The 23991-nt window shown below is 45.2% G+C and overlaps 1 protein-coding gene and 1 long non-coding RNA gene across 4 annotated transcripts in view; one reads left to right on the top strand and one right to left on the bottom strand.

Annotated features, from left to right (window-relative positions):
* Positions 1-21074, bottom strand: part of LOC105492331 (myosin X) — a 276819-nt gene extending 255745 nt beyond the window's left edge. Inside the window, exon 1 of one of the 2 annotated variants that reach the window (XM_071099081.1) lies at positions 20572-21074. In XM_071099081.1, the coding sequence (XP_070955182.1) occupies positions 20572-20592 (21 nt within the window). In that variant the 5' untranslated portion in view covers positions 20593-21074. The remainder of the gene's footprint in view (positions 1-20571) is intronic. The other variant, XM_071099082.1, reaches the window with a different exon arrangement.
* On the top strand, positions 20901-23250 carry LOC139363917 (uncharacterized). Of its 2 annotated transcripts, none has more exons than XR_011625129.1 (3): positions 20901-21026; positions 21565-21903; positions 22765-23250. It is a non-coding gene; the product is annotated as an uncharacterized lncRNA (long non-coding RNA). The 2 variants fall into 2 exon arrangements; XR_011625130.1 differs by having other exon boundaries at positions 21562-21903.
* Positions 23251-23991: the final 741 nt, after the last annotated feature.

The following is a 23991-nucleotide window of genomic DNA, read 5'->3' as shown; positions in this document are numbered from 1 at the left end:
CAGTGGTTCACGCCTACAATTCCAGCACTTTGGGAGGCTGAGGCGGGCAGGTCACCTAAGGTCAGGAGTTCAAGACCAGCCTGGCCAACATAGCGAAACCCTGTCTCTACTAAAAATATAAAAAATTAGCTGGGTGTGGTGGCACGCACCTGTAGTCCCAGCTACTCAGGAGGCTGAGGCACGAGAATTGCTTGAACCCAGGAGGCAGAGATTGCAGTGAGCCAAAATTGTGCCACTGCACTCCAGCCTGGGTGACAAAGCGAGACTCTATCTCAAAAAAAAAAAGAAAAAAAAAAAAATTCACTCACCATACATCTCTTATAATGAATCTGAATTAACAGAGCTAATGAGTAAATATTCAAAGCATGTCACTTACCAGTTGAATCGCTTGGTTCCCTGAGTGTTAAGCCTCAGCCTTGGTAGAGATGTCATCGCTGAAGCCTCATTACCGGCCCATCAAGCCCAGATTTCCACCATGAACCATCTCCAGAGACCTTCGTTCCACTACGTCAGGGTCAGCTAATGCTGAGCAAATTATCCACTTAGTCAATTCATTTCACCGTCAACAGACAGTGGTGCAGACTCGTGTTCTAACAAATTAAATATCCCATTTGGAGTTCTGAGGAGTCTTTTAAAGTTATTCCCAATCAATAAAAAAAAAAGCACACATGACACTAAAGCTCCTCTAGAAAGATGGTTCATTTCTCTTCCAATGTCAAAAAGCCATGAAGTCAAAAAAAAAAAAAAATCAGATTAAATTAAATTACTTGCTTTTTTTCTCCTCCTGCTAGGAAGGGAAAACAGGAGAGGAGAAGCATGGAAAGAACTCCCTCCTAAATCATAGATTAAATCCAGGAACTTTAAGATGATCCAATTTCATTTCCCTCCTGCCTGAAGATTTAATGAGAGCAGTAAGGGTGTGAACCTATAAGCAGCCTTCCATTTATTTTCAGCAAATGAGAAAGTTTTGCATGCTGATTCAACTGCCCTCACCAAGGTTTTAGAGGGATTCATTACTGTGGCTGGCAAGAAAACAATAAGCTTGGTGAAAATTAAGAAGAAAAACCACACACTTACTCATCAAAATTGGGAGAAACGGAAAAGAAAAAAGGTATGAATTCATTGGTAAAGGTTCACGTACGCCATTCAAAGATGCTGAATCTTGAATTGTCAGGGTTAGTAACCCGAAAGTTGGTAATTAACTAAAATAATGAGATGACACGAAGAGGTCCAAAGAATATAGTGTAGATCGCTAATGTCAGCCCCTTCTATCTTTCTTTCATCTCAGAAATAGACACATCAGGTCCGCACTGTCTGTTCCTTCCTTTCTTATATCAGTGGAAACTCAAAGTTGAGATGGCCTAGAAATAAAAATGGCTTAATATCCCAACCATTCACCAACGCTGCAGAAATCAATGTTGGAATAAATAAGACAAATATATAACTATAGATCCAGATATATAATATAACCAAGTTATACTACATATAATGAAGGTATTAAAATTAATAAAAAACAGATTGGCCGGGTGTGGTGGCTCACGTCTGTAATCCCAGCACTTTGGGAGGCCGAGGTGGGCGGATCACGACTTCTTCGGATCGAGACCATCCTGGCTAACATGGTGAAACCCAGTCTCTACTAAAAATACAAAAAAAATTAGCCGGGCATGGTGGCAGCGCCTGTAGTCCCACCTACTCAGGAGGCAGGAGAATGGCGTGAACCCGGGAGGCGGAGCTTGCAGTGAGCCGAGATGGCGCCACTGTACTCCAGCCTGGGCGACAGAGCGAGACTCCGTCTCAAAAAAAAAAAAAGAATATCAGATTAATGCATCATTCACACACACCTCAAAGAATACACTATGGAAATTACTTTAGGAATAATGATTTTACTTAGAAAATGCAAAATATTAAAATAAAATACGGCCGGGCGCGGTGGCTCACGCCTGTAATCCCAGCACTTTGGGAGGCCAAGGCAGCGGATCACGAGGTCAGGAGATCGAGACCACCCTGGCTAACATAGTGAAACCCCGTATCTACTAAAAATAATACAAAAGGTTGGCTGGGCGTGGTGGTGGGCGCCTGTAGTCCCGGCTACTCGGGAGGTTGAGGCAGGAGAATGGCGTGAACCCGGGAGGCGGAGCTTGCAGTGAGCAGAGACCCTGCCCCGCTACACTCCAGCCTGGGTGATGGAGCAAGACTCTGTCTCAAAAAAAAATAATAATAAATAAATAAATAAAATACAAGAGGGGAGATTCTTATAAATCAATCTTTTATATCAGTTTTCCTTACCCTTAACACTACTGACATATTAGACAGGATCAATCTTCATTGTGGGGGCTGTCCTGTGCAATCGACGGCGTTTAGCAGCATCCCTGGCTTCTACCCACTAGACACCAATAGTGACTTCCCATCAGTGGTAACAATCAAAAATGTCTCCTGATACTTCTAAATATCCCCAGTGAGGCCAGAGTGCCCCCAGTTGAGAACTACCATTCTATACAAAACAGTAACTCTAGCAGGGCATGGTGGCTCATGCCTGTATTCCCAGCACGTTGGGAGGCTGAGAGGGGAGGAGAGGATCACTGGAACTCAGAAGTTCAAGACCAGCCAGGGCAACATTAGGGAGACCCGTCTCTACAAAAAAGAAAAAAAGAAAAGATTAGATGGGCATGGTGCACACATCTGTAGTCCCAGCTACTCAGAAGGCTGAGCGGGGAGAATCTCTTGAGCCCAGGAGGTCGAGGCTACAGTGAGCTGTGATTGCATCACTGCACTCCAGCCTAGGCAACAGAGCGAGACCCTGGGTCCGGAAAAAAAAAAAAAAAGTAACTCTAACTTATGTATCCATCCCTTTATAACTTCCAGGCTACATACTTTACAACAAAGAATATTTCTGCTGATCTAACCATGCTAGCCATTTTCTTTCTAAACTACAAAATATGTATTCCATAGGAATATAAAATATTAGCAGCTGCCAAGGAGCACCACCTTAACTGAATCACAGCCTTCAAAAGCTGGTTTAAATGCAAACCATCCATTACCTTTTAAAGTCTCATACTACTAGAAGGAGCGTCAGATTTCCAAAACAGTTTCTTAAAATTTTTATCATTAAACTTGAAAGAAACAGCACATTTCCCCAACTCGGGTAAGGAAGATGTGAACAGTTCAAAAGCCCAAAGTTGTGACTAGAGACTAGACAGCTGCTTGTCACTTCCATCTACAAGGCAGACAGAAGCATCAGCTCAGCAGATTACAAGCACGATTTACAAACTGCATATGGATTCCAAAGCAAATACACTTTCCCTCAATGCTGCTTCATGGAAGCTGGAGTTTACCAGAAATAGACAAAACTCCAAAAAAATAACTGATGAAATTCAGTGTGGCCTTGGCATTTCACACAGATACTCCCTGGAAACACAAAATTTCACTGAAACTATTTTTCTTTTCTTTCTTTTTTTTTGTTTTTTGTTCTTTGAGACAGAGTTTCGCTCTTGTTGCCCAGACTAGAATGCAATGGCGCAATCTCAGCTCACTGCAACCTCCGCGTCCCGGGTTCAAGTGATTCTCCTGCCTCAGCCTCCCCAATAGCTGGGATTACAGGCATGTGCCACCACACCCGGCCAATTTTTATATTTTTAGTACAGACGGAGTTTCTCCATGTTGGTCAGGCTGGTCTCAAACTCCCGACTTCATGTGATCCGCCTGCCTCGGCCTCCCAAAGTACTGGGATTACAGGCATGAGCCACCGCACCTGGCCCGCTGAAACAATTTTTCCAGCCCTCACTCTGAACAGGCATCACTTACCAATCACTCAGTTGAGTGTGCAGCTGCTGTCATCACAAAACTAAGCGGAAGGTCTATCTTTCTGCTTTTGTTCGGCTATAGGAAAATTTCTGTTCCTTGTTCCAGTCACTGGCAGCAATTAGCTAATTCCTTTTGGACTTGTATTACCTGACTGCTCTGCTCTGTATGAAGAAGCAAATATGCATTCCTGAACTTCAAAAACATCCTTTCCACTTCAAAAACCTACCAGAACGGCGAGGTGTGATAGCTCACGCCTGTAATCCCAGCACTTTGGGAGGCCAAGGAGGGCAGGATCACTTGAGGTCAGGAGTTCAAGACCAGACTGGCCAAGATGGTGAAACCCTGTCTCCACTAAAAATACAAAAATTAGCTGGGCGTGGTGGCGGGCGCCTGTAATTCCAGCTATTCAGGAGGTTGAGGCATGAGAATCTCTTGAACCCAGAAGACAGAGGTTGCAGTGAGCAGAGATCATGCCACTGCACTCTAGCCTGGACAACGGATCAAGACTCCATCTCAAAAACAAAAAACAAAACAAAAAAATCTACCAGAACAACTGCCTTCCCCTCCAAAATGAGTTCATGGAGCTAGAGCTCTTTGGCCGGAATCCTGGCTCTATCACTTCCCAGCTGTGTGAACTTGAGCAGACCACCTCCCTTCTCTAAGACTCTGTGTTCTCCTACATAAAATAAAGATGTAATCAACACAATCACTTAAGGACTACCAAGCAGATTAAATGAATTAATAGATGTAGAAAGCTCAGCACAGTCCTAGCCCATGGTTAAGTGTCCAATAAACTTTCACACGTTAAATAACGGAATAAATATACACGCAGGCCGGGCGGGGTGGCTCACGCCTGTAATCCCAGCACTCTGGGAGGCCAAGGCAGGTGGATCACCTGAGGTCAGGAGTTTGAGACCAGCCTGGCCAACACGCAGAAACCCTATTTCTACTAAAAACACAAAAATTAGGCCGGGTATGGTGGCTCACATCTGTAATCCCAGCACTTTGGGTGGCCAAGGCGGGCGGATCATGAGGCAAAGAGATCAAGACCATCCTGGCCAACATGGTGAAACTCCGTCTCTACTAAAAATACAAAAATTATGTGGGCATGGTGACACATGCCTGTAGTCCCAGCTACGTGGGAGGCTGAGGCAAGAGAATCATTTGAACTCGGGAGGTGGAGACTGCAGTTAGCTGAGATTGTGCCACTGCACTCCAGCCTGGCGACTCGGTCTCAAAAAAAAAAAAAAAAAGAAAGAAAAAATTTAGCATGGTGGCACACGCTAGTAAACCCAGCTACTTGGGCGTCTGAGGCAGGAGAATCGCTTTAACCCAGGAGGCAGAGGCTGCAGTGACCCAACATTGCACCACTGCACTCCAGCCTGAGCAACAGAGCGTGACTCCATCTCAAAAAATAAAATAAGATAAAATAAATAAAACTGTTCCTGAACAATGCAATACTACTTAATAATAAAAAGGAACAAAACTGACATGTGTACCAACATGAATGGGCGGCAAAGGCACTGAGTGAAAAGTCCATCTCAAAAGAATATGTACTGATCGATTCCATTTATACAATACTCTCAAATAACAAAACTATAGAGAAAACAGACGTAGGTGTTAGGGCTTAGAGGGAGGGAGGCTGGGGTGCTACCAAAGGCGAGCCTAAGGGACTGTCATGGAACAGTTCTGTATTGTGACTGCGGTGGTTATACAAGTCCATACATGTGTTAACACTGTTCAGAATCACACACACAAAAAATGCATGCATGCCAAACTGGTGAAACACGAATAAGGCCTGTAGACTGCAGGAATGTCAACTTCCTGATTTTGACACTGTATTTTGTTATGTAAGATGTCACTACCAGGGATGTGGCAGGTACACAGAAACGGCTTCTCTGTACTATTTGGGTGACTTCTGAGTCTAGACTTTTTAAAAAAATGTATACCAGAATAGGCCAGGTGCGGTGGCTCACGCCTGTAATCCCAGCACTTTGGGAGGCTGAGGTGGGCCAATCACTTGAGGTCAGGAATTCAAGACTAGCCTGGCCAACATGGTGAAACCCCCTCTCTACTAAAATACAAAAATTAGCCAGGCATGGTGGCATGCGCCTGTAATCCCAGCTACTCGGCAGGCCGAGGTAGGAGAATCGCTTGAACCTGAGAGGTGGAAGTTGCAGTGGGCCAAGATCGCACCACCGCACTCCAGCCTAGATGACAGGGCAAGACTCCATCTCAAAAAATAACATAAGATGAAATTAAAATAAAATAAGATAAAATAAAATAAAATAAGTATATACCAGAATAACTATACAAGATATATGTGGGAGAAGGCAGCAGATGTAATTTACCTTGACATAACTTGACATGTCCTCAAAGCTTTATGAGATAATACGACCTTCTTTTTCCTAGTGGAGAACAACTGTCAGTTTAATTACTCAGTATAATAAATATTTCTCTAACACTCTAGGGAAAGGACCTAAAAAAGCACTTAGGGGGTGAGGGGTCCGAGAACGAGGACCAATGAAAGCCTTAGGGCAGTGGTTCCAGCTGGCCGGGAATATTCTAACTAGGCTGAACAACTGAACACATGACTCAAGACAGTAAATAATGATTGTAAATGCGTAAACCTTATGGGGAGAGTCTGGATCCCAAAGAATAAAATTTCAACACTGATAAATGTGTGGTCTCCCACACATTTCCTACTGTGAAAGGCTATTAGGAAACAGTAGATCTGCTGGAATTCAGGGTCTGAAAAAAGAAAAGAGAAAAGAAAAAAAAGGAAACAGTGGAGATGAGGAAGATCGAAAAAATACTAACAAATTTAATCTGTGGCCCTAAGAGTATAGACATGATATAGTTGTCCTCAACTTAGAGCAATTTTGCCTCCTAGTGATGTCTGAAGACAGTTGGTTGTCACAACCAGGAGGCGAGGGTATGTTCCTGATTCAAGACCAGGGATGTTGCTCAGAATCCTACCATAGGCAGGACAGCCACCACCACCACCCCACCATCACCACAACAAAGACTGATCTGGCCAAAAACGTCAAGGGGGCCGGGCACAGTGACTCCCGCCTGTAATCCTAGCATTTTGGGAGGCTGAGGCAGGTGGATCACCTGAGGTCAGGAGTTCGAGACCACCCTGGCCAACATGGTGAAACCCTGTCTCTACTAAAAATACAAAAATTAGCCAGGCATGGTGGTGCGTGACTGTAATCCCAGCTACTCCAGAGGCTGAGGCAGGCGAATCACTGGAACCCAGGAGGCGGAGGCTGCAGTGAACCAAGATCCCACCACTGCACTCCAGCCTGGGTGAGAGAGCAAGACTCCGTCTAAAAAAAAATAAAAATAAATAAAAATAAAAAATCAAGGGTGCCAGGGATCAGAAGATCTGAACAAAAGGGCACATGTGCCCACATCTGAGAATCCGAGGGGGAAAACTCCCAGAGGACTGCACACCTTAGCCCTTAGCTCCAAGCCACCTGCAATAATCAGATAATCAGATATTAAGAGAATCCAGCTTGTGACAGCAAAGTTTCAGAGAGAGAAAACAACAACAGTAACAAATTTGGGGAGATAAAAGTAAGATCCAAATAGATGCGCGGCTCTCTAGAAAATGAAGTGCAGGCCGGGCGCGGTGGCTCAAGCCTGTAATCCCAGCACTTTGGGAGGCCGAGATGGGCGGATCACGAGGTCAGGAGATCGAGACCATCCTGGGTAACACAGTGAAACCCCGTCTCTACTAAAAAAAAATACAAAAACTTAGCCAGGCGAGGTGGCAGGCGCCTATAGTCCCAGCTACTCGGGAGGCTGAGGCAGGAGAATGGCGTGAACCCGGGAGGCGGAGCTTGCAGTGAGCTGAGATCCGGCCACTGCACTCCAGCCTGGGTGACAGAGCGAGACTCCGTCTCAAAAAAAAAAAAAAAAAAGAAAGAAAATGAAGTGCAAGGGAAAGCTGAAACAGCTCAATATGTTGCTGGTCTAAAAGGAGTGTGTGAAGGGCCATGTGTTCAGCAGCCTCTAGGGTCAGGAGAGGAGAGTGTGAGCTGCAGCAGGCATCAGAGGAGGCAAGGCTAGCCAGCAAGTCCATGGTCACTGTCTTCAGGATCCTGGGCCAAGGCAAAGTGTTCACGTATCTGCTCTAGGGTTGCAGTTTTGTTTCTGAGAATGGTTAGCTCAGCCATCTGGACGGGTGAGTTTTACAAAGTTGTGCTAAGCCATGTGTGATGGCCTACACTTGTAATCCCAGCACTCTGGGAGGCTGAGGAGGGAGGACAGCTTGGGCCCAGGAGTTCAAGACCAGCCTGGGCAACACAGTGAGACCTTATCTCTACAAAAAATTTGAAAATTAGCTGGGCAAGGTGGCACATGCCTGTGGTCCCAGCTACTCAGAAGGCTGAGGCAAGAGGATCCCTTGAGCCTGGGAGGTTGAGGCTGCAGTGATCTGTGATAGTGCCACTGCACTCCAGCTTCAGAGATAGAGCAAGACTCTGCATCAAAAAAGAAAGAAAAGGAAAAAGAAAAGAGGGGAGGGGAGGAGAGGGGAGAGGAGGGTGAACTTGTGTTTTTTTCTGCAATAGTAACTTGCCCAGTTTCAACGAGAGTTCTCGTTTCTTCAGCCTTCAACTGCTAAATCTCCCTGGGTCACATCATGAGAAGAACAAAATATGGGTAGAAATAAACAGAAGTAAACCTGTATTAAATGACAATGGTATATACATTGTCATAGATGCACTGTATTTTCACCTGGCACTAAACTCTTATTTCAAAGTCCAGAAAGATTTCGCAGGTTAATAAATAAAAAGCCTTAAACACACCCATACCTACACCCACCCACACACACACACACACACACACACACACACTCCCTAACATCCTGGCCACCTAACGTGTGAACCACCATGACATAATAACTGTTGCCATCTAGGGTTAACTCACAAGGATACTACAATGCGAAGAAATAAAAATCAGAAAAATTGGCAGTGGCTCACGCCTGTAATCCCAGCAGTCTGGGAGGCCAAGGCGGGCGGATCACGAGGTCAGGAGATCGAGACCATCCTGGCTAACACAGTGAAACCCCATCTCTACTAAAAAATACAAAAAATTAGCCGGGCACGGTGGCAGGCACCTGTAGTCCCAGCTAACTGGGAGGCTGAGGCAGGAGAATAGCGTGAACCCGGGAGGCGGAGCTTGCAGTGAGCCAAGATGGCACCACTGCACTCCAGCCTGGGTGACAGAGCGAGATTCTGTCTCAAAAAAAAAAAAAAAAAAAAAAAAATCAGAAAAATTGGCCAAGTGCGATGGCTCGCACTTATAATCCTAGCACTTTAGGAGGCCAAAGGGGAAGAATCCCTTGAGCTCAGGAGTTTGAGACCAGCCTAAGCAAAACAGGGAGACCTCATCTCTACAAAAAATGTAATAATTAGCCAGGCGATGTGGCACAGGCCTGTGGTCCCTGCTACTCAGGAGGCTGAGGTGGAAGGATCGCTGGAGCCAAAGAGATCAAGGCTGCAGGGAACCATGACTGCACCACCGCACTCCAGCCTAGATGACAGAGTGAGATGCCATCTCAAAAAAAAAATAAAATAAAGTAAAAATCCATACAAATAATTCCCCAAATGAGTGTCCACTGGCTCCCCAGACAATGTACAGCCTAGTCCCTTGAGTGTGCTTTGGCCTTAAATGAACATCAACAACCACACTGGGGGGTGGGGTGGAGCATGCGAATCAACAGCCTTGTTTGCAATTAACAGAAAACACGGCCTTCTTCTGGTTCACAGAAGACCTAAAAATGGAAACGAAAAATCTAGTATCATGAGCTAACTTCCTCCGCTAATCAATGTATTTCCTTAAGCTTCTGGTAAGGAGTTAGAAAATCCCCGGGGTCATAAATACGTCATGACAGGGTATCTCAGCCGTGCCGCTGCCAGCTGCACTGACACCTCTCATGAAACTTCCACTGCCAAATAATCCAAATAAAAACCTGCAAACTTTGTGATCCAACATTTCCACTCCCGGGAAATTTTACTCCTCGGGAAATAATCAAATAAACATGCAACGACTTAGGTACAAAAGCGTTCATGTGCTATTTTCTAGAAACAACTCAAAATATTCATATAATTGATGACATATCCACAGGACGAATGGGCAGACTACTCTTGAACCCGGATACCCCCGCACATCAAAATGGCAAAAAAAAAAAAAAAAAGGAAACATGAAGACACTCCTCAAATAAAGTACAAATCATGGTCATACTTGGAAAGTGATATTAATTTTGAATTTCTATTGGCGGGAGTTATTTAGTATCAACCATCACTTACTATTAATAATACTAGCAAAAGTTTCTCAAAACCCAAACAGAAATAATTTGGCCATTTAGCTTAACAAATGTTTTGAATAATTTTAGAGAAAACTTTTCCTCAATCAGAGAGGACCTGGATGTGAAACATGCAATAAAAGTTAATAATTCAAGAAAATATTTAAACATCAGAATAAAACATCTGCATGACTGAGAAGGAAAAGATTCACATAGACCTAATTCCGAAACATTTCATATAGACCATTTTCTGGCCAATATGCATTACGATATATTCTCTGAAAACACATTTTTTTTTTTTTTTTTTTTTTTTGAGATGGAGTCTTACTCTGTTGCCTGGGTTGCCTGGGTTGCCAGGCAACAGAGTAAGTAAGAGTAAGTAGTGCAACCCCTGCTCACTGTAACCTCTGCCTCCTGGATTCAAGTGATTCTCCTGCCTCAGCCTTCCCAAGTAGCTGGGATTACAGGTGCATGCTACCACATCTGGCTAATTTTTGTATTTTTAGTAGAGATGAGGTTTCACCTTGTTGGCCAGACTGGTCTCGAACTCCTGACCACAAGTGATCCACTCGCCTCGGCATCCCAAAGTGCTGAGGTTACAGGCATGAGCCACCATGCCTGGCCTCAGTTTTCTTTATAACATACACAGCATTGAAAAGTTATAAAGAACTTCAGAAATACCTGATTTAAGAAATGGTAATAAATCACAGTATCAATAATAATGATTTATACATAATCCTTGGTTATCTCTTATCCAGAAGGCTTGGTGCCAAAAGTGTTTCAGAATTTGGAATATTTGCAATATACCAGTTCAGCATCCCTAATCCAAAAATTGAAACTCCAAAATTCTCCAAAGAGCATTTTCTTTGAGTGTCATTTCGGCACTCAATAGAGTGGCTATGGTGAATATTAATTGATTGTACATTTCGAAATACCTAGAAGAGGATAATTTGAATATCCCTAGCATAAAGATAACAATTTAAGGTAATGCATATCCCAATGACCTTGATGTGATTATATGAATGTATCAAATGATCACATGTACCTGGAAAATATATAAATCTAATATGTATCAATTAACAATAAGTTTTTTTTTAAAGTTTCCAATTTGGGAGCATTTCAAATATTGGATTTTCAGATTATGGATTTTCAATCTGGATAATGAAATTAAAATACTTTGTAGTACTTCTTAAAATCAATAATCTATCATATGCAATCTCCTTCTTTTTTTAATCTAAATATTGCTGTATGAATTTCATTGATAAGGTCAGTAACTACTGTTCTGCCTCAGCAAAGCAGGCCATCTCTAGACTTAGATTAAGAAAAGAACAATCTGGCCAGGTGGGGTGGCTCACACCCGTAATCCCAGAACTTCGGGAGGCCAAGGCTAGTGGATCAATTGAGGTCACAAGCTTGAGATCAGCCTGGCCAACATGATGAAACCCCGTCTCTACTGAAAATACAAAAATTAGCCAGGCATGGTGGCATACACTTGTAATCCCAGCTACTTGGGAGGCTGAGGCAGGAGGATTGCTTGAACTCAGGAGGTGGAGGTTGCAGTGAGCCAAGATTGCGCCACTACACTCCAGCCTGGGCGAAACAGCAAGACTCTGTCCCTGCAAAAAAAAAAGAATAATCTAAGAACCACAAAGAAAGGTTCTCCACCATAGTATTACTGTCCGTAAAACAAACTATTGTGAAAATCTTGACTATAACCACATAACGAGTTCGCTAAAATATGGACAAGAAAAATAGATTTATGAAAATACACTATGGAGTATACGTCTTTATTACTCATGAAACATCCACAGCACACCCAGACACAGGCAACTGTAATTAAATTCACTCATGTTTGATATTTTGCTATCAGCAATAAAATCCATAGCTAGAAACATGTTTGTTGATTCTGTCCTAATGACAGATGTATTTGTCCAGGCAGAGTAGAAGTCATTTTATTTACCAGTTTGTAAGCATGATTTATAACTTTTAAATGTTTAGATATGTGATATGGGGCCTGAATTTGTACTCCTGCCTCTGCCCCACAAATGATATTTAAAGCTCTTCTCAATCAACTCTTCAGTGAAAAACGTTACAGGTGTGTTTTATCAGAAACATACATATATGAAGGCATAGAAAAAAAGTCTCAGCCGGGCGCGGTGGCTCAAGCCTGTAATCCCAGCACTTTGGGAGGCCAAGACGGGCGGATCACGAGGTCAGGAGATCGAGACCATCCTGGCTAACACGGTGAAACCCCGTCTCTACTAAAAAATACAAAAAATCTAGCCGGGCGAGGTGGCGGGCGCCTATAGTCCCAGCTACTGGGGAGGCTGAGGCAGGAGAATGGCGGGAACCCGGGAGGCGGAGCTTGCAGTGAGCTGAGATCCGGCCACTGCACTCCAGCCCGGGCAACAGAGTGAGACTCTGTCTCAAACAAAAAAAAAACAAAAAAAAAAAAAAAAAAAAGTCTCAATGCGTCTACCACAAAACATGAAGAGCCACACCATGGGAGCTTCTTTGTGTCTTCTGCTTCCTCCCGGGTTCACGCCATTCTCTTGCCTCAGCCTCCTGAGTAGCTGGGATTACAGATGTCCGCCACCATGCCCAGCTAATTTTTTATATTTTTAGTAGAGATGGGGTTTCATCGTGTTAGCCAGCATAGTCTCGATCTCCTGACCTCGTGATCCACCTGCTTAGGCCTCCCAAAGTGCTAGGATTACAGGTGTGAGCCACTGTGCCCGGCCTGCTCGTGGTATTTTCTAAATTATCCTGAATTATCTGGGTGGGCCTTGAATGTAATCACAAGTATCCTTATATAAGAGGGAGACATAGCTGGGCATTGTGGCGGGCGCCTGTAGTCCCAGCTACTTGGGAGGCTGAGGCAGGAGAATGGTGTGAACCCGGGAGACGGAGCTTGCACTGAGCCGAGATTGCGCCACTGCACTCCAGCCTGGACGACAGAGTTAAGACTGTGTCTCAAAAAATAAAAATAAAATAAAATAAAACAACATAAAATAAAATAAAAAATAAACACCTCTCAAATCATCTTGTTTTCTAAGAGCTTTACTTTGTTTTAATATTTTTTTATATTGTTTTTTGTTTTGTTTTTGTTTTTGTTTTTGTTTGAGACAGTCTTGCTCTGCCGCCCAGGCTGGAGTGCTGTGGCGCGATCTCGGCTCACTGAAAATCTCCGCCTCCCGGGTTCAAGGGATTCTCCTGCCTCAGCCTTCCAAGTAGTTGCGATTACAGGCCCGTGTCATCCCGCCCAGCTAATTTTTGTATTTTATTAGGGACAGGGTTTCACTATGTTGGCCAGGCTGGTCTTAAACTCCTGACCTCAGGTGATCCACCTGCCTTGGCCTCCCAAAGTGCTGGGATTACAGGAATGAGCACACGGCCCTAAGTGCTTTAGCATGTAAACCTTCCTACCATCCTCATGAGGTTTGGACAACCAGTTTTAGAAACCACACTTTAAAACCACACTTTATGGGTCGGGCATGATGGCTCACGCCTGTAATCCCAGCACTTTGGGAGGCTGAGGCGGGCGGATCACAAGGTCAGGAAATAGAGACCATCCTGGCCAACAAGGTGAAATCCCATCTCTCCTAAAAATACAAAAAGTTAGCCAGGCATGGTGGCGGACACCTGTAGTCCCAGCTGCTTGGGAGGCTAAGGCAGGAGAATCACTTGAACCTGGGAGGTGGAGGTTGCAGTGAGCTGAGATTGCGCCACTGCACTCCAGCCTGGGCAACAGAGTGAGACTCCATCTCAAAAAAACAACAAAACACACACACACACACACACACACGTGCATTTTACAAGGAAACGGAAGTAAGTTTCCTTGTAAAAAGTGGCTTTCCTAAGTAAAAAGCAAACCAAATAAAAATCAGTGGCATGTTTAAAAGCTGATGAACATTTTCCTAAGGAGTTTTCAACATTTCTAGGGCATGGACGACTTGCTTTCCCAAACTCCCATGCAGTTTTCCACTTGAAAATCATTTACTAACTGCCCACTTTCAGGGCATTTCATCAGAAAGCCTAGAGAACGATGATGCAGGTTTAAGGCAAAGGACATCAGTAGGACAGAAAAGCGTGGCAGTGAAGAACTCTCTGGAGCTCTGGACACAGCCTGTCTGGGTTCACATCCTGGCTATCATTTTCTAGCTGTGTGACACTGAGTCAGTTAACCTCTCTGTGCCTCACTTTCTTCATCTATGGAGCAGGTATAATTATAGAGCCTTTCCCATAGGCTTGTTCAAGGGATTAAATGTGTTACTAAATGTGAAGTGCCAGCAACGTGCCTGGAACATAGTAAGTACAGTCGTCCCTATGTATCTGTAGGGAACTGGTTCCAAGACCTTCCCCAGATACCACAATCCATGGGGAAAAGTCTACATGTTCAGTACAGATGCAATATTTTTCTTTAATATTTTCCATCAGAGGTTGGTTGAATCCAGAGATGCAGAACCCACAGATACTGAGTACGAGGCTGACTGTAATCAAGAAACACCAGTCACATTTATTATTGTCTTCAAAGAACTGTAAAATGCTTCATAATCAAGGAAAAAAGTTAGAAGCATCTCGCCTTCCCGCCATAAAATAATCTGAAAATAACCATTACGCAAAGATTGAATCTCAACCATGAGGACCTTTCAATGCCAAGGAAGTGATGAAACTTACTTACAAATAAGATATTTAACCTCTCAAGGCTGTTTACTCATTTGAAAAGGGGAGAGGGTTTGTAAAGGATGTAAAGCCTCTAGCTAACAGCAGTAAATCCCTCCTAACAAGACCAAGACAGAAAGAGAGCCAGGTTCAGAGGAAGGAGAATAGAGGTCACCATGAACTAGACCTGTTAGAGACGGTTTCAACAAGAAGCCAGACAGGTGGGACATCCGATAGGCAGAGAGGCCTGCCCGCACAAAGAATATAGTGGAACTGGGTAACAGATCCTGGTGTAGAATCACGTGGGAGAAAAGAATAGAGAGCTACAAGATCGGAAAACCAGACTGAGGAATGTGGACTTAATTTTATAAGCAATAGGAACATGCTTTAGACAGAATTCTGGAAATACAAAATCTGCCAGAAATGTACGGGCTGAAAAAGAGAAAACAAATAAATGCAACACGCCGCAGGAAGCTACTTCAGAACAAAAGCTCTAAGGTCGAGATTTCCCTGCACCAGGAGTACTGACATTTCATTCACCAAGGGCCACTTGTTCTTCATTTCAAAATATGGTTACTATGACCAAGGCTTTGTTATTACTCACCTACTATGTGCCAAGTGCTCTGTAAGTCTTCTCTCAAATTTGGCTGATAACCATGCAACTATTATGGCCATTTACAGACCAGAGAGCTCACGTCCAGGATTCAGAGCACCTGGCTGAGATCCCATCGGAGGGAGCCAAGCGCTGTTGCTAAAATAGGGCACTCTGCACTCAGCCTGGGGGCAGTTAGGCAAGGGGAAATGCTTAATCCAGACTTCACTGGAGGCTCATTCTTGAACATCCCCTGCAAGCTAGTGACATGAAAATGTTACCTATCAGTTACTCTAAATCCAAACTGTTGAAATTCATTAATAATAAGGTACTCCGGCTGGGCGTGGTGGCTCACGCCTGTAATCCCAGCACTTTGGGAAGCCATGGCGGACAGATCACCTGAGGTCGGGAGTTCCAGACCAGCCTGACCAACATGGAGAAACCCCATCTCTACTAAAAATACAAAATTAGCCAGGCGTGGTGGCGCATGCCTGTAACCCCAGCAATCCCAGCTACAGGGGAGGCTCAGGCAGGAGAATCGCTTGAACCAGGGAGGTGGAGGTTGAGGTGAGCAGAGATCGCTCCATTGCACTCCAGCCTGGGCAACAAGAGCAAAATTCCGTCTCAAAACAATAATAATAATAATAGTAATAATAATGAGATACTCCATGTCCTACCAATTGCAACAGCAGGAGAGCACGTTCAAGGTTGACATCTTCGAAGGTGAGTACACTTAAAGCCAGCTAAACTGGAAAAGCAAACACTGCTCTCTCCCTCCACCACTCTGGTTAAACAGTGAAGGCCCTGCCCATGCCAGCTTGTTCCTGGTTTGTGCCTGATTTTGCAGGAACAGCTGGCCATATGATATGGACTGAGGAAGCAGTCCTACCCTGCCCACCCGGGCCAGACAGCTCACTGCTCCTGCTGCAACAACTGTCCCGCTGCAGCTGCTCCCCCTGGCTTTGCTGTCCCCAACATGGCAGGGGCCAAAAAAAATGAGTACTTGACAATAGAAATATTTTCCAACTACAGAGAAAAGGCAACACACTATATTTCCATTTTGAGAAAAGGGAAAGGGTCCCAGCTAATTTCCTGATTATGATTTTATAGTCATCAAAGGGGATGCCTTCAGGAACTGGTGTCACAAGAAGTCCTCAGCAGTTCCCCTTTACACATGGAGAGATGATCGAGGGTGAGGAGAGAAGGCTGCCCAAAATACCAATATCTGTATTTTTCTCTAACAAGAAAAGATGTCAGTAGATTACAAACAAACAAAAAAAAAATACACTACCAAATGGGGAGAAAATAGGCTTGGGAACTCTACTCACTTAAAAAGCTATTTGAACAACTCCAGATAACCGACCACAACCACAGTCCCTTCCCAAGTAGAAGACGTTGGTGTTTCCACTTCACATCTTTAAAATGACGTTTGTTCTAATCCAGAGTGAACCAGACTGTAAGAAATAAGTACGCCTGGAATATTTTCCACTAACAATTTCTAACTTATCCATTAAACATTAATACCTGCTTTCTATATTTGTATTTGTATCTTACTTATGTACATTTTACATATTTATTCTGAAAATCAAAGTGTTTGATTAGTCTCACTAATAATCCTCAAATATCTTGTATTTGAACAGACACGCCCCACCTCTGTCTAACAGGGAAACAGAAAGGTCAAGTTCATTTGGTAGTTACTGGCCCCTACTATATTGCAGGCACTGTACTTGGCCCTGAGGACATGAAAACAGTGTCCACTTCAGCACATCAACATAAGTTTGCACAGTAGCCTTGCCACTTTGCTGGTTGACCCTTTTCTGTTTGCTTTTTTATTATTATTGCTTCTGGTTACAGACACATCTAAACTTAGTTTCTGGTTGAAGTAAATTTATCAACTTACTTAGAAATGCTGAAAAAACAAGCTTCCCCAAAGCATACACACAAGCCATAAAATTCTGATGAAGCCCATGAAGAAACAAACTGAGGAATGTGGCATGCTCAGTTTCTCTAATCCTGGAGAACATTTTGAAGTCAGCAGCTGTCAGCTGACAGGCACAAGCTTTGCAAGCTTCCCCCTGGCGGGCAGTAGGATCTATCTATCTTGTCTGTCTGTCTGTCTGTCTGTCTATCTATCTATCTATCTATCTATCTAATCAATCAATCAATCTAGCAGGCAGTAAGAGTCTATTTTGTGAGACAGGGTTTGTTACTCTGGAGTGCAGTGGCACAATCATGGCTCACTGCAGCCTGGACCTCCTAGGCTCACCTCAGCCTCCAGACTGGCTGGAACTACAGGTACGCACCACCACACCCAGCTAAGTTTTGCAGAGATGAGGTTTCACCATGTTGCCCCAGCTGGTCTTGAACTCCTGGGCTCAAGCAATTCTCCCGCCTCGGCCTCCCAAAGTGCTGGGATTACAGGCATGAGCCACCACACCTAGCCAAATCCTATTTAAAACAGGCAAGTGCAGACAAGGCTGTGCCTGCAACACAAATAGGAATTAATACCGCCAGGTAACTGCTTCACAGGTCTTAGTGGATCTCAACTGGGAGTGATTCTGCTCCCCTGTCATTCAGCAATATCTGCAGACCTTTCCGGTTGTCACAATGGGGGATAGGGTTAACAATTGGTGAGTAGAGTCCAGGGATGCGTTTAACCTCCTACAACACACAGGACAGCCTCCAACAAAGAATTACTCAGCAATGGTACCAGGTTTGAGAAACCCTGGTCTAGCTAGAAATAGCAGCTGCGAATCACAGGCAGCTCCCATTTCCTTATTATTTGGCTATTCATACACAAAGCTAAATGTACAACATCTCATTAAGTACTTTTTCCCCCAATTGTTAGCACTGGCTTTAAACTGTTGTCCAACAAGCAACAAGTCATTTACCCCTAAGCCACAATAGGAAAAGTTAAGCAGAGAACAGGATTCTACTTAGTGATAAGGAAGCCAATTTAGCTGTCCTTGGGAATATATCACTTCCACACTCACTGTTTCTATTATAACAGGACATTACAGCATTTTCTTCACTGACAATTTAACAAAAGGATGCTGTGTTACAAGACATGAGAGACAAAAAGGGGAGCTGGGATCTATGTTAGGAGTGTGTCTACAATTAATATCTCACTATTTAGCCTCTCTGACCGGCCCTGCTTCCTTCTCACTCAAAGTGATTAGGTTTAAGGGTGGAAATTTCGTGGCTGATTAGAAATTAATATTGTAATACACATACATCACAAGATTGAAAGTATAACCTTAAATAAGCGAAAATTTCCCAGAAACACCAAAGTCACGAGCAGCAAAGGAAAAAGGCTCTGGATTCGTGAACGAGCTCTTCAAAGCTGGGCAAGGGACTTACTCATATCTTTGGGTTAAGATTCTGTCTACAAAATGAAGAGGAGAGAGTAGAAGATCGCTAATGGCCAACTGCAAAATGATATTGATCACAGAAATAAAATCCAACAACCAGGCGCCTTTACACTGAACCAAGGTATCCAGTGCAAGACGAAGACAGTACTTTGAAAAGTCAAAGTCTCACTGGGTAACACGAGATCAGGACACTGTAGCGCGTTATCCTGATGTTTCCCCCACTTGCACTAGGGGGCAGAGTTCTCCCCAAGGGGAGTCACTGACCCCCGTGGTGCTCAGACAGACTGCAGGAGGACTGCGATCCCTGCAAACTGAATACAAATTTCTATATTTTCATCAGATTTTCTAAGGGACAGAGAACACAAAAACAAAAACAACAAAGTTAAGAATCACTGCCCTAGGGGCAGGGCCTCCGTTTTCTTACAGATGCAAGCAATTAAAACACCGGAACTCACTGCAGCCCGAGGGTCCTTTACCACTGGACAACGTGCAACTCTTACAGAAAGTTCTGGTGCCTTTTGACAAGCATAAAAACAAAGGTCTATGGACTAGAAAATGCTAGCGTCTCATAATTATATATATTTCACTTTCTTAAAAAAAGGAAAAATATGTATTGATGGATAATTCCTTTCTAGTCTTCCTTCCACAATGAATGTGGGTATCACATCTGAAATACCACTTTTAAAAACAAGATACGACTACTAAACAAGAATGCATTTATCACTTTGGCCAGTAGGAATAGCTGTCTGAGAATAGTCAGTGAGCATGCAGAAAGCAGAATGACTTGAAATATTATATCCAATTAAATCAGATAAACCAAGTCGGCTAACACAGAGGCAAGCCCTCATCAATCTGATTTGCTGGAAGACTCCAAGGCGGTTCTGCACTCAAAAAACATGCCCTGGCTTTCAACGAAAATCACATCAGACTCTCTCAACTCAACTAAGTTTACTTTGAGCCACTTCAAACCTCAAACTTAAACAGAATTTATTAAATAAACACAACCAAGAAAGGAAAGGGAGCCAAGAAACCACAGTAACTCTCGATCCCAGAGGGGGGACACAGGGCTCTAAAGTTAAGTTTCAGTGTCCCACCCTCAACGACCCTAAAGAGGGCATCCGTTTCATCTATTAAAATAGCCATTGTTAGCCCTAAACGAATTTTCTTTACATTCGAATTCAAAATCTGCATGGACACTCCACACAAATATATGATCTTTTGATCCCAGGGTCTGGAATTGTCCCAAGCCTTAAAAGAGCACTTCTCGGCGAGCAAAGAACTTCAGTCTCCAAGGTTCGGCAGGCAAGGAAAACAGTGACTGATTAAACCCTTGCCTCTCCTTCTCACACTTCATTAAGCCGTCTCCTCTGGAAGTTTTTGAACCCCTGCACAGGAAGCCCGCACGTTTTGCAAAGGAAATACCAGACCAGACCTTTCTTGGAGAAAGGCAGGTCCCCGCTGAACATTTTATTGGGCTTCCTGCACCCGGGCAGTCGAGCGGGCGGATCGCCCCGCCCGGGCCCTGGCGCGCGCCGCCTCACCTGGCGCGGGGTGTCCCGGGGCGCCCCGAGAGCCAGCCACCCACGCCAACGGAAACGCACCTTCGCTACCTCCCGGAGCAAAGTGCGAGCGCGGGACAGGACGAAACAAAACCTGCCTGGGCTTACTCATCAGAGACTCCGCGGGGGAGACGGGGGGTGTTTTCAGGAGACTCCCAGAAAGTTGCGCCCTCCCGGGCTCAGGGAAAAGTACCCAGGGCGCGCGGCGTGGTGGGCAGTCGCCTCTTTCCCTGGGCTCCGGAGGCCAGGTCGGACTGGGAGCGTACTCACCTCGGTGAAGAAGTTATCCATTGTTCCAGCACAGTCCCGGATTTACCGAGTGCCGCTCCGGCTCGCGGAAGTCAGCGCCGCCGCGGGTCCGGGGAAACCATGCGTGTCACGGTGCCACTCTTGGGAACGCGCGCCCGCGGGGCTCCCCCGCTGCCATTGCCCCGCCCCTTCTTGTCTTTCTCACCTTTTATTCGCCCAAACCCAAGTCTCTAACTCGCCCGTCCCGACGGCAGCCTTTGTCTCTTCTTCCTCCAAGTTCCTCACTACTGGGCGCAGCGCTCGCGAGCGGAGAACAGCTGGTGGCACATTCTTCCCCCAAGCGGGGGAGGGCGGCGGGGTGCTGGCGAGCGCGGCCCCCTCCCTCTGCGCTCCGGCCGGAGACCCTCGAGGCGGGCAGGAGGACAGCGGGCCGCAAAGTGAGCCGGAGACGCGATCCCCGCGCGAGCGCCCCGGAGGTGAGCAGTCTCGCGCCGCGGCTCAGCCAGCTCTCGCCCGCGGGACTGCAGCCCGGCGACCTCGCCCCGCCCTCCCGCACCCGGCCCCGCCCTCCCGCACCCGGCCCCGCCCTCCCGCACCCGGCCCCGCCCTCCCGCACCCGGCCCCGCCCTCCCGCACCCGGCCCCGCCCTCCCGCACCCGGCCCCGCCCTCCCGCACCCGGCCCCGCCCTCCCGCACCCGGCCCCGCCCTCCCGCACCCGGCCCCGCCCCAGGAGCTTGGCCCTCCGCCAACCCCGCCCGCGCTTCCACACCGTCTGGCCCCGCCGGAGCGGAGCGCCCCGCCCCATTACCACCCAGGCCCCGCCCACTCTGCGCCCCAAGCAGCCGCGAGCTCTGTAGCGGACTCCGGAGGGGGCCGCGTGTTTCTCCAGGTCTCCCCATCTCGGCGTGGGCAGGGGATTTGACTCTTCCCTCTGCAGAGAGAGACTAAATATCACTTAGAGGGGAGGGGGAGAAGGAACTAGGGGCTTCTTTTGTGCCTTTGATGTTTAGCAGACCCTGGAACCGGCTCAACACGGATCTCATTAATGCAGCCCGGCAGACGAGCGATCTCGGGGAAGGAAGCGCGGTCAGCGGAGCTGCCCGGGCTGCGGGGCCAGATCAAAGGGGAAGACGGAGGCTAATCAGAATTTCTGGAAGTTGCATTCCCGTGTTGAGTTTCTCTCCTGCAGTCGGGTTTGCATAAGACGTTTGCCTAACAGCGGGGAAATGCAGTTTTGAAACTGGAAGGGGACGTGGCCAATATCACCTTTAAAAATGTGACCCTTTTCCTAAACCTGAAGGAAGCAGAGATGGCAGATGGCACTGAGATGGATGAATGATCAAACCCACCTGGTACTGAGTCCCGTTTCCTCTAGGGCAGTTCTTTTAACTTTATGCTGTGCGAGGGTCACCTGGGGACCTTGTTAGAACGCAGGCTGGAACAATCTGCTTTTCTAACAGGCTTCCAGGTGCCCATCAGATGCTATCTGGTCCTGTGCTGAACGAAGGCTTGTCTGTAACAAGTAGAGAAATTAAGAGTAAACTTTTGTAGCAATGTAATAATACCACGACATCCAAGCACATGATCAGTGGACTCTTTGAACCGAGTATAAACCAGTTTGGGTGTTGTCAGACTCACGTGGTGAGTCACACCTGGCGCCACAGTGTATTGGTACCTGGCGGACTGGGAACAAAAATGGCTGGTTCTTCAGTACAAAAGAGTTGAGATGCTCTCTCCAGGGAATTTGCCAACTGCTACTCAACCTTTAAAACTCAGCTCACAAAGTCACATCTTCCAGGGGAAGGAACCCTTCCCGAAGATGCTACTCCACTCACCCCACCCAAGCTCCCCCTAAGCACTGGGCTAGATGCCCACTCTAGGATTCATTACTAAGACAGTTGGGGAACCTATATAATGTTATAAGGGTCTTTCTCTTGGTGTCCTTCTTATACACAGTTGGGAGAACAGTGGCTCCTTGCGGGAAGGACTGTGCTTTAAAATGAGGATCCCCAGGCTGTCTTACAGCATGAATGAATGAATGAATGAATGAATGAAACATCCTTCTGTAATCCTTATGGGGAAAGTCAAGCATGTTTGTAACTTATGCCAGTCCAGTTCTTCACCGTCAATATCATTGCTCCCACCTCACTTCCCTTTAGATAGAGTCAAGGTGTAAATTAGTTAATATTGTGCAATGTTGTTCTGTTTCACAGGTTTACACGCTTCAGGCTCTGAGCCATTAAAGCTTGTGTCCAAGGTGACAAGGAAAGTGAAGATGGAGTCAGGAGAAATACCAACAATCCCAGGCACCAATCAAAGTGCTTAGTCGAATAGGTCCTGCAACCACTGGTGTTCAGATACTGGAGCAGAACAATTACAGTCATTATGGTATTAATCTGCACACAACATCTCTGCCAGAGAAATTACCAGGGAGATTGTTGAAGTGAGAGTGTGGGTGTGACTTTGTTCCCAGCATCAGCCCAGCCACTGATACGTTAGGCAACCTTGCCATGTCATTTCAGGAGTCACTTTCCATATCGGCTCGTCAGTTATAGCAAATGTACCACACTAATGCAACATGTTAATAATAGGGACAAGTGAGGGTGAGGGGCTAGGAGTCTATGAACACTCTCTGTACTTTTTGCCCAATTTTTATGTAAGCCTAAAACTGTTTTTTTAAAGTCTACTAATTTTTTAAAAGTGATAAAGTGATTTTCCTGACAATTAAGAAGATATTGTTAATAATTGGCCCCCAATTTGACTCACAAAGAATCGTGAGCCAGATCCAATATGTAAAGTTTAGATTTTACTGAATCATTTTATTTCTTCAAAAAGCTTACATCATAAGTTAACAGGGTAATAAAAGTTTTTTTTTAAAAAAACTTACATCAATGTTTTATAAATGTTGACCCCTAGATCACCTTATCAGTTGCTAAAAAGAAAAAAAAAAAAACTGACTCCTAATCTCTGTGGCAAATTGATTACCTAAGAATTTGCATTTTTTATTTCTTTACCTGTGGATTATATTGAAAGAATTTGCACCCAGATAACCAGTTCAGAGTTTGCAAATCGCCACTTTAGGTTATCAGAATTCATCAGCTTTTCTGTATATCCCCATATTCTCAAAAAGGAGTAAGATAAGCTGTGGCAGCAAGACTCTTACTTGCTGAACAGCAAAATGCATGTTCTAAATAAGATATCTAACCCTCAAGTATTTGGGTTGAATCAGTTGTTAAAAAGCAGCATGTTAAATTTATAAGGGCTTTGACGGGATTGGACAGAGACTGGGAAGCGTTTTAAATCAATAGATTTCTAAGAATATCCACTCTTGTTACCATTTCTTAAAATTTAAGTGCTTCCTCTGAGAGAGTTGTGCTAACCACTGGACAAAGCAGTTTAGGCTAAAACGATTAAACCCTGCCCTCTGAGAAGTGACAGAG

The sequence above is a fragment of the Macaca nemestrina genome, chromosome 6 (genome assembly GCF_043159975.1).
Source record: "Macaca nemestrina isolate mMacNem1 chromosome 6, mMacNem.hap1, whole genome shotgun sequence".
Taxonomy (NCBI): Eukaryota; Metazoa; Chordata; class Mammalia; order Primates; family Cercopithecidae; genus Macaca; species Macaca nemestrina.
The sequence above is the reverse complement of the archived record's forward strand: the minus strand, read 5'-3'. Positions and strand labels throughout refer to the sequence as shown.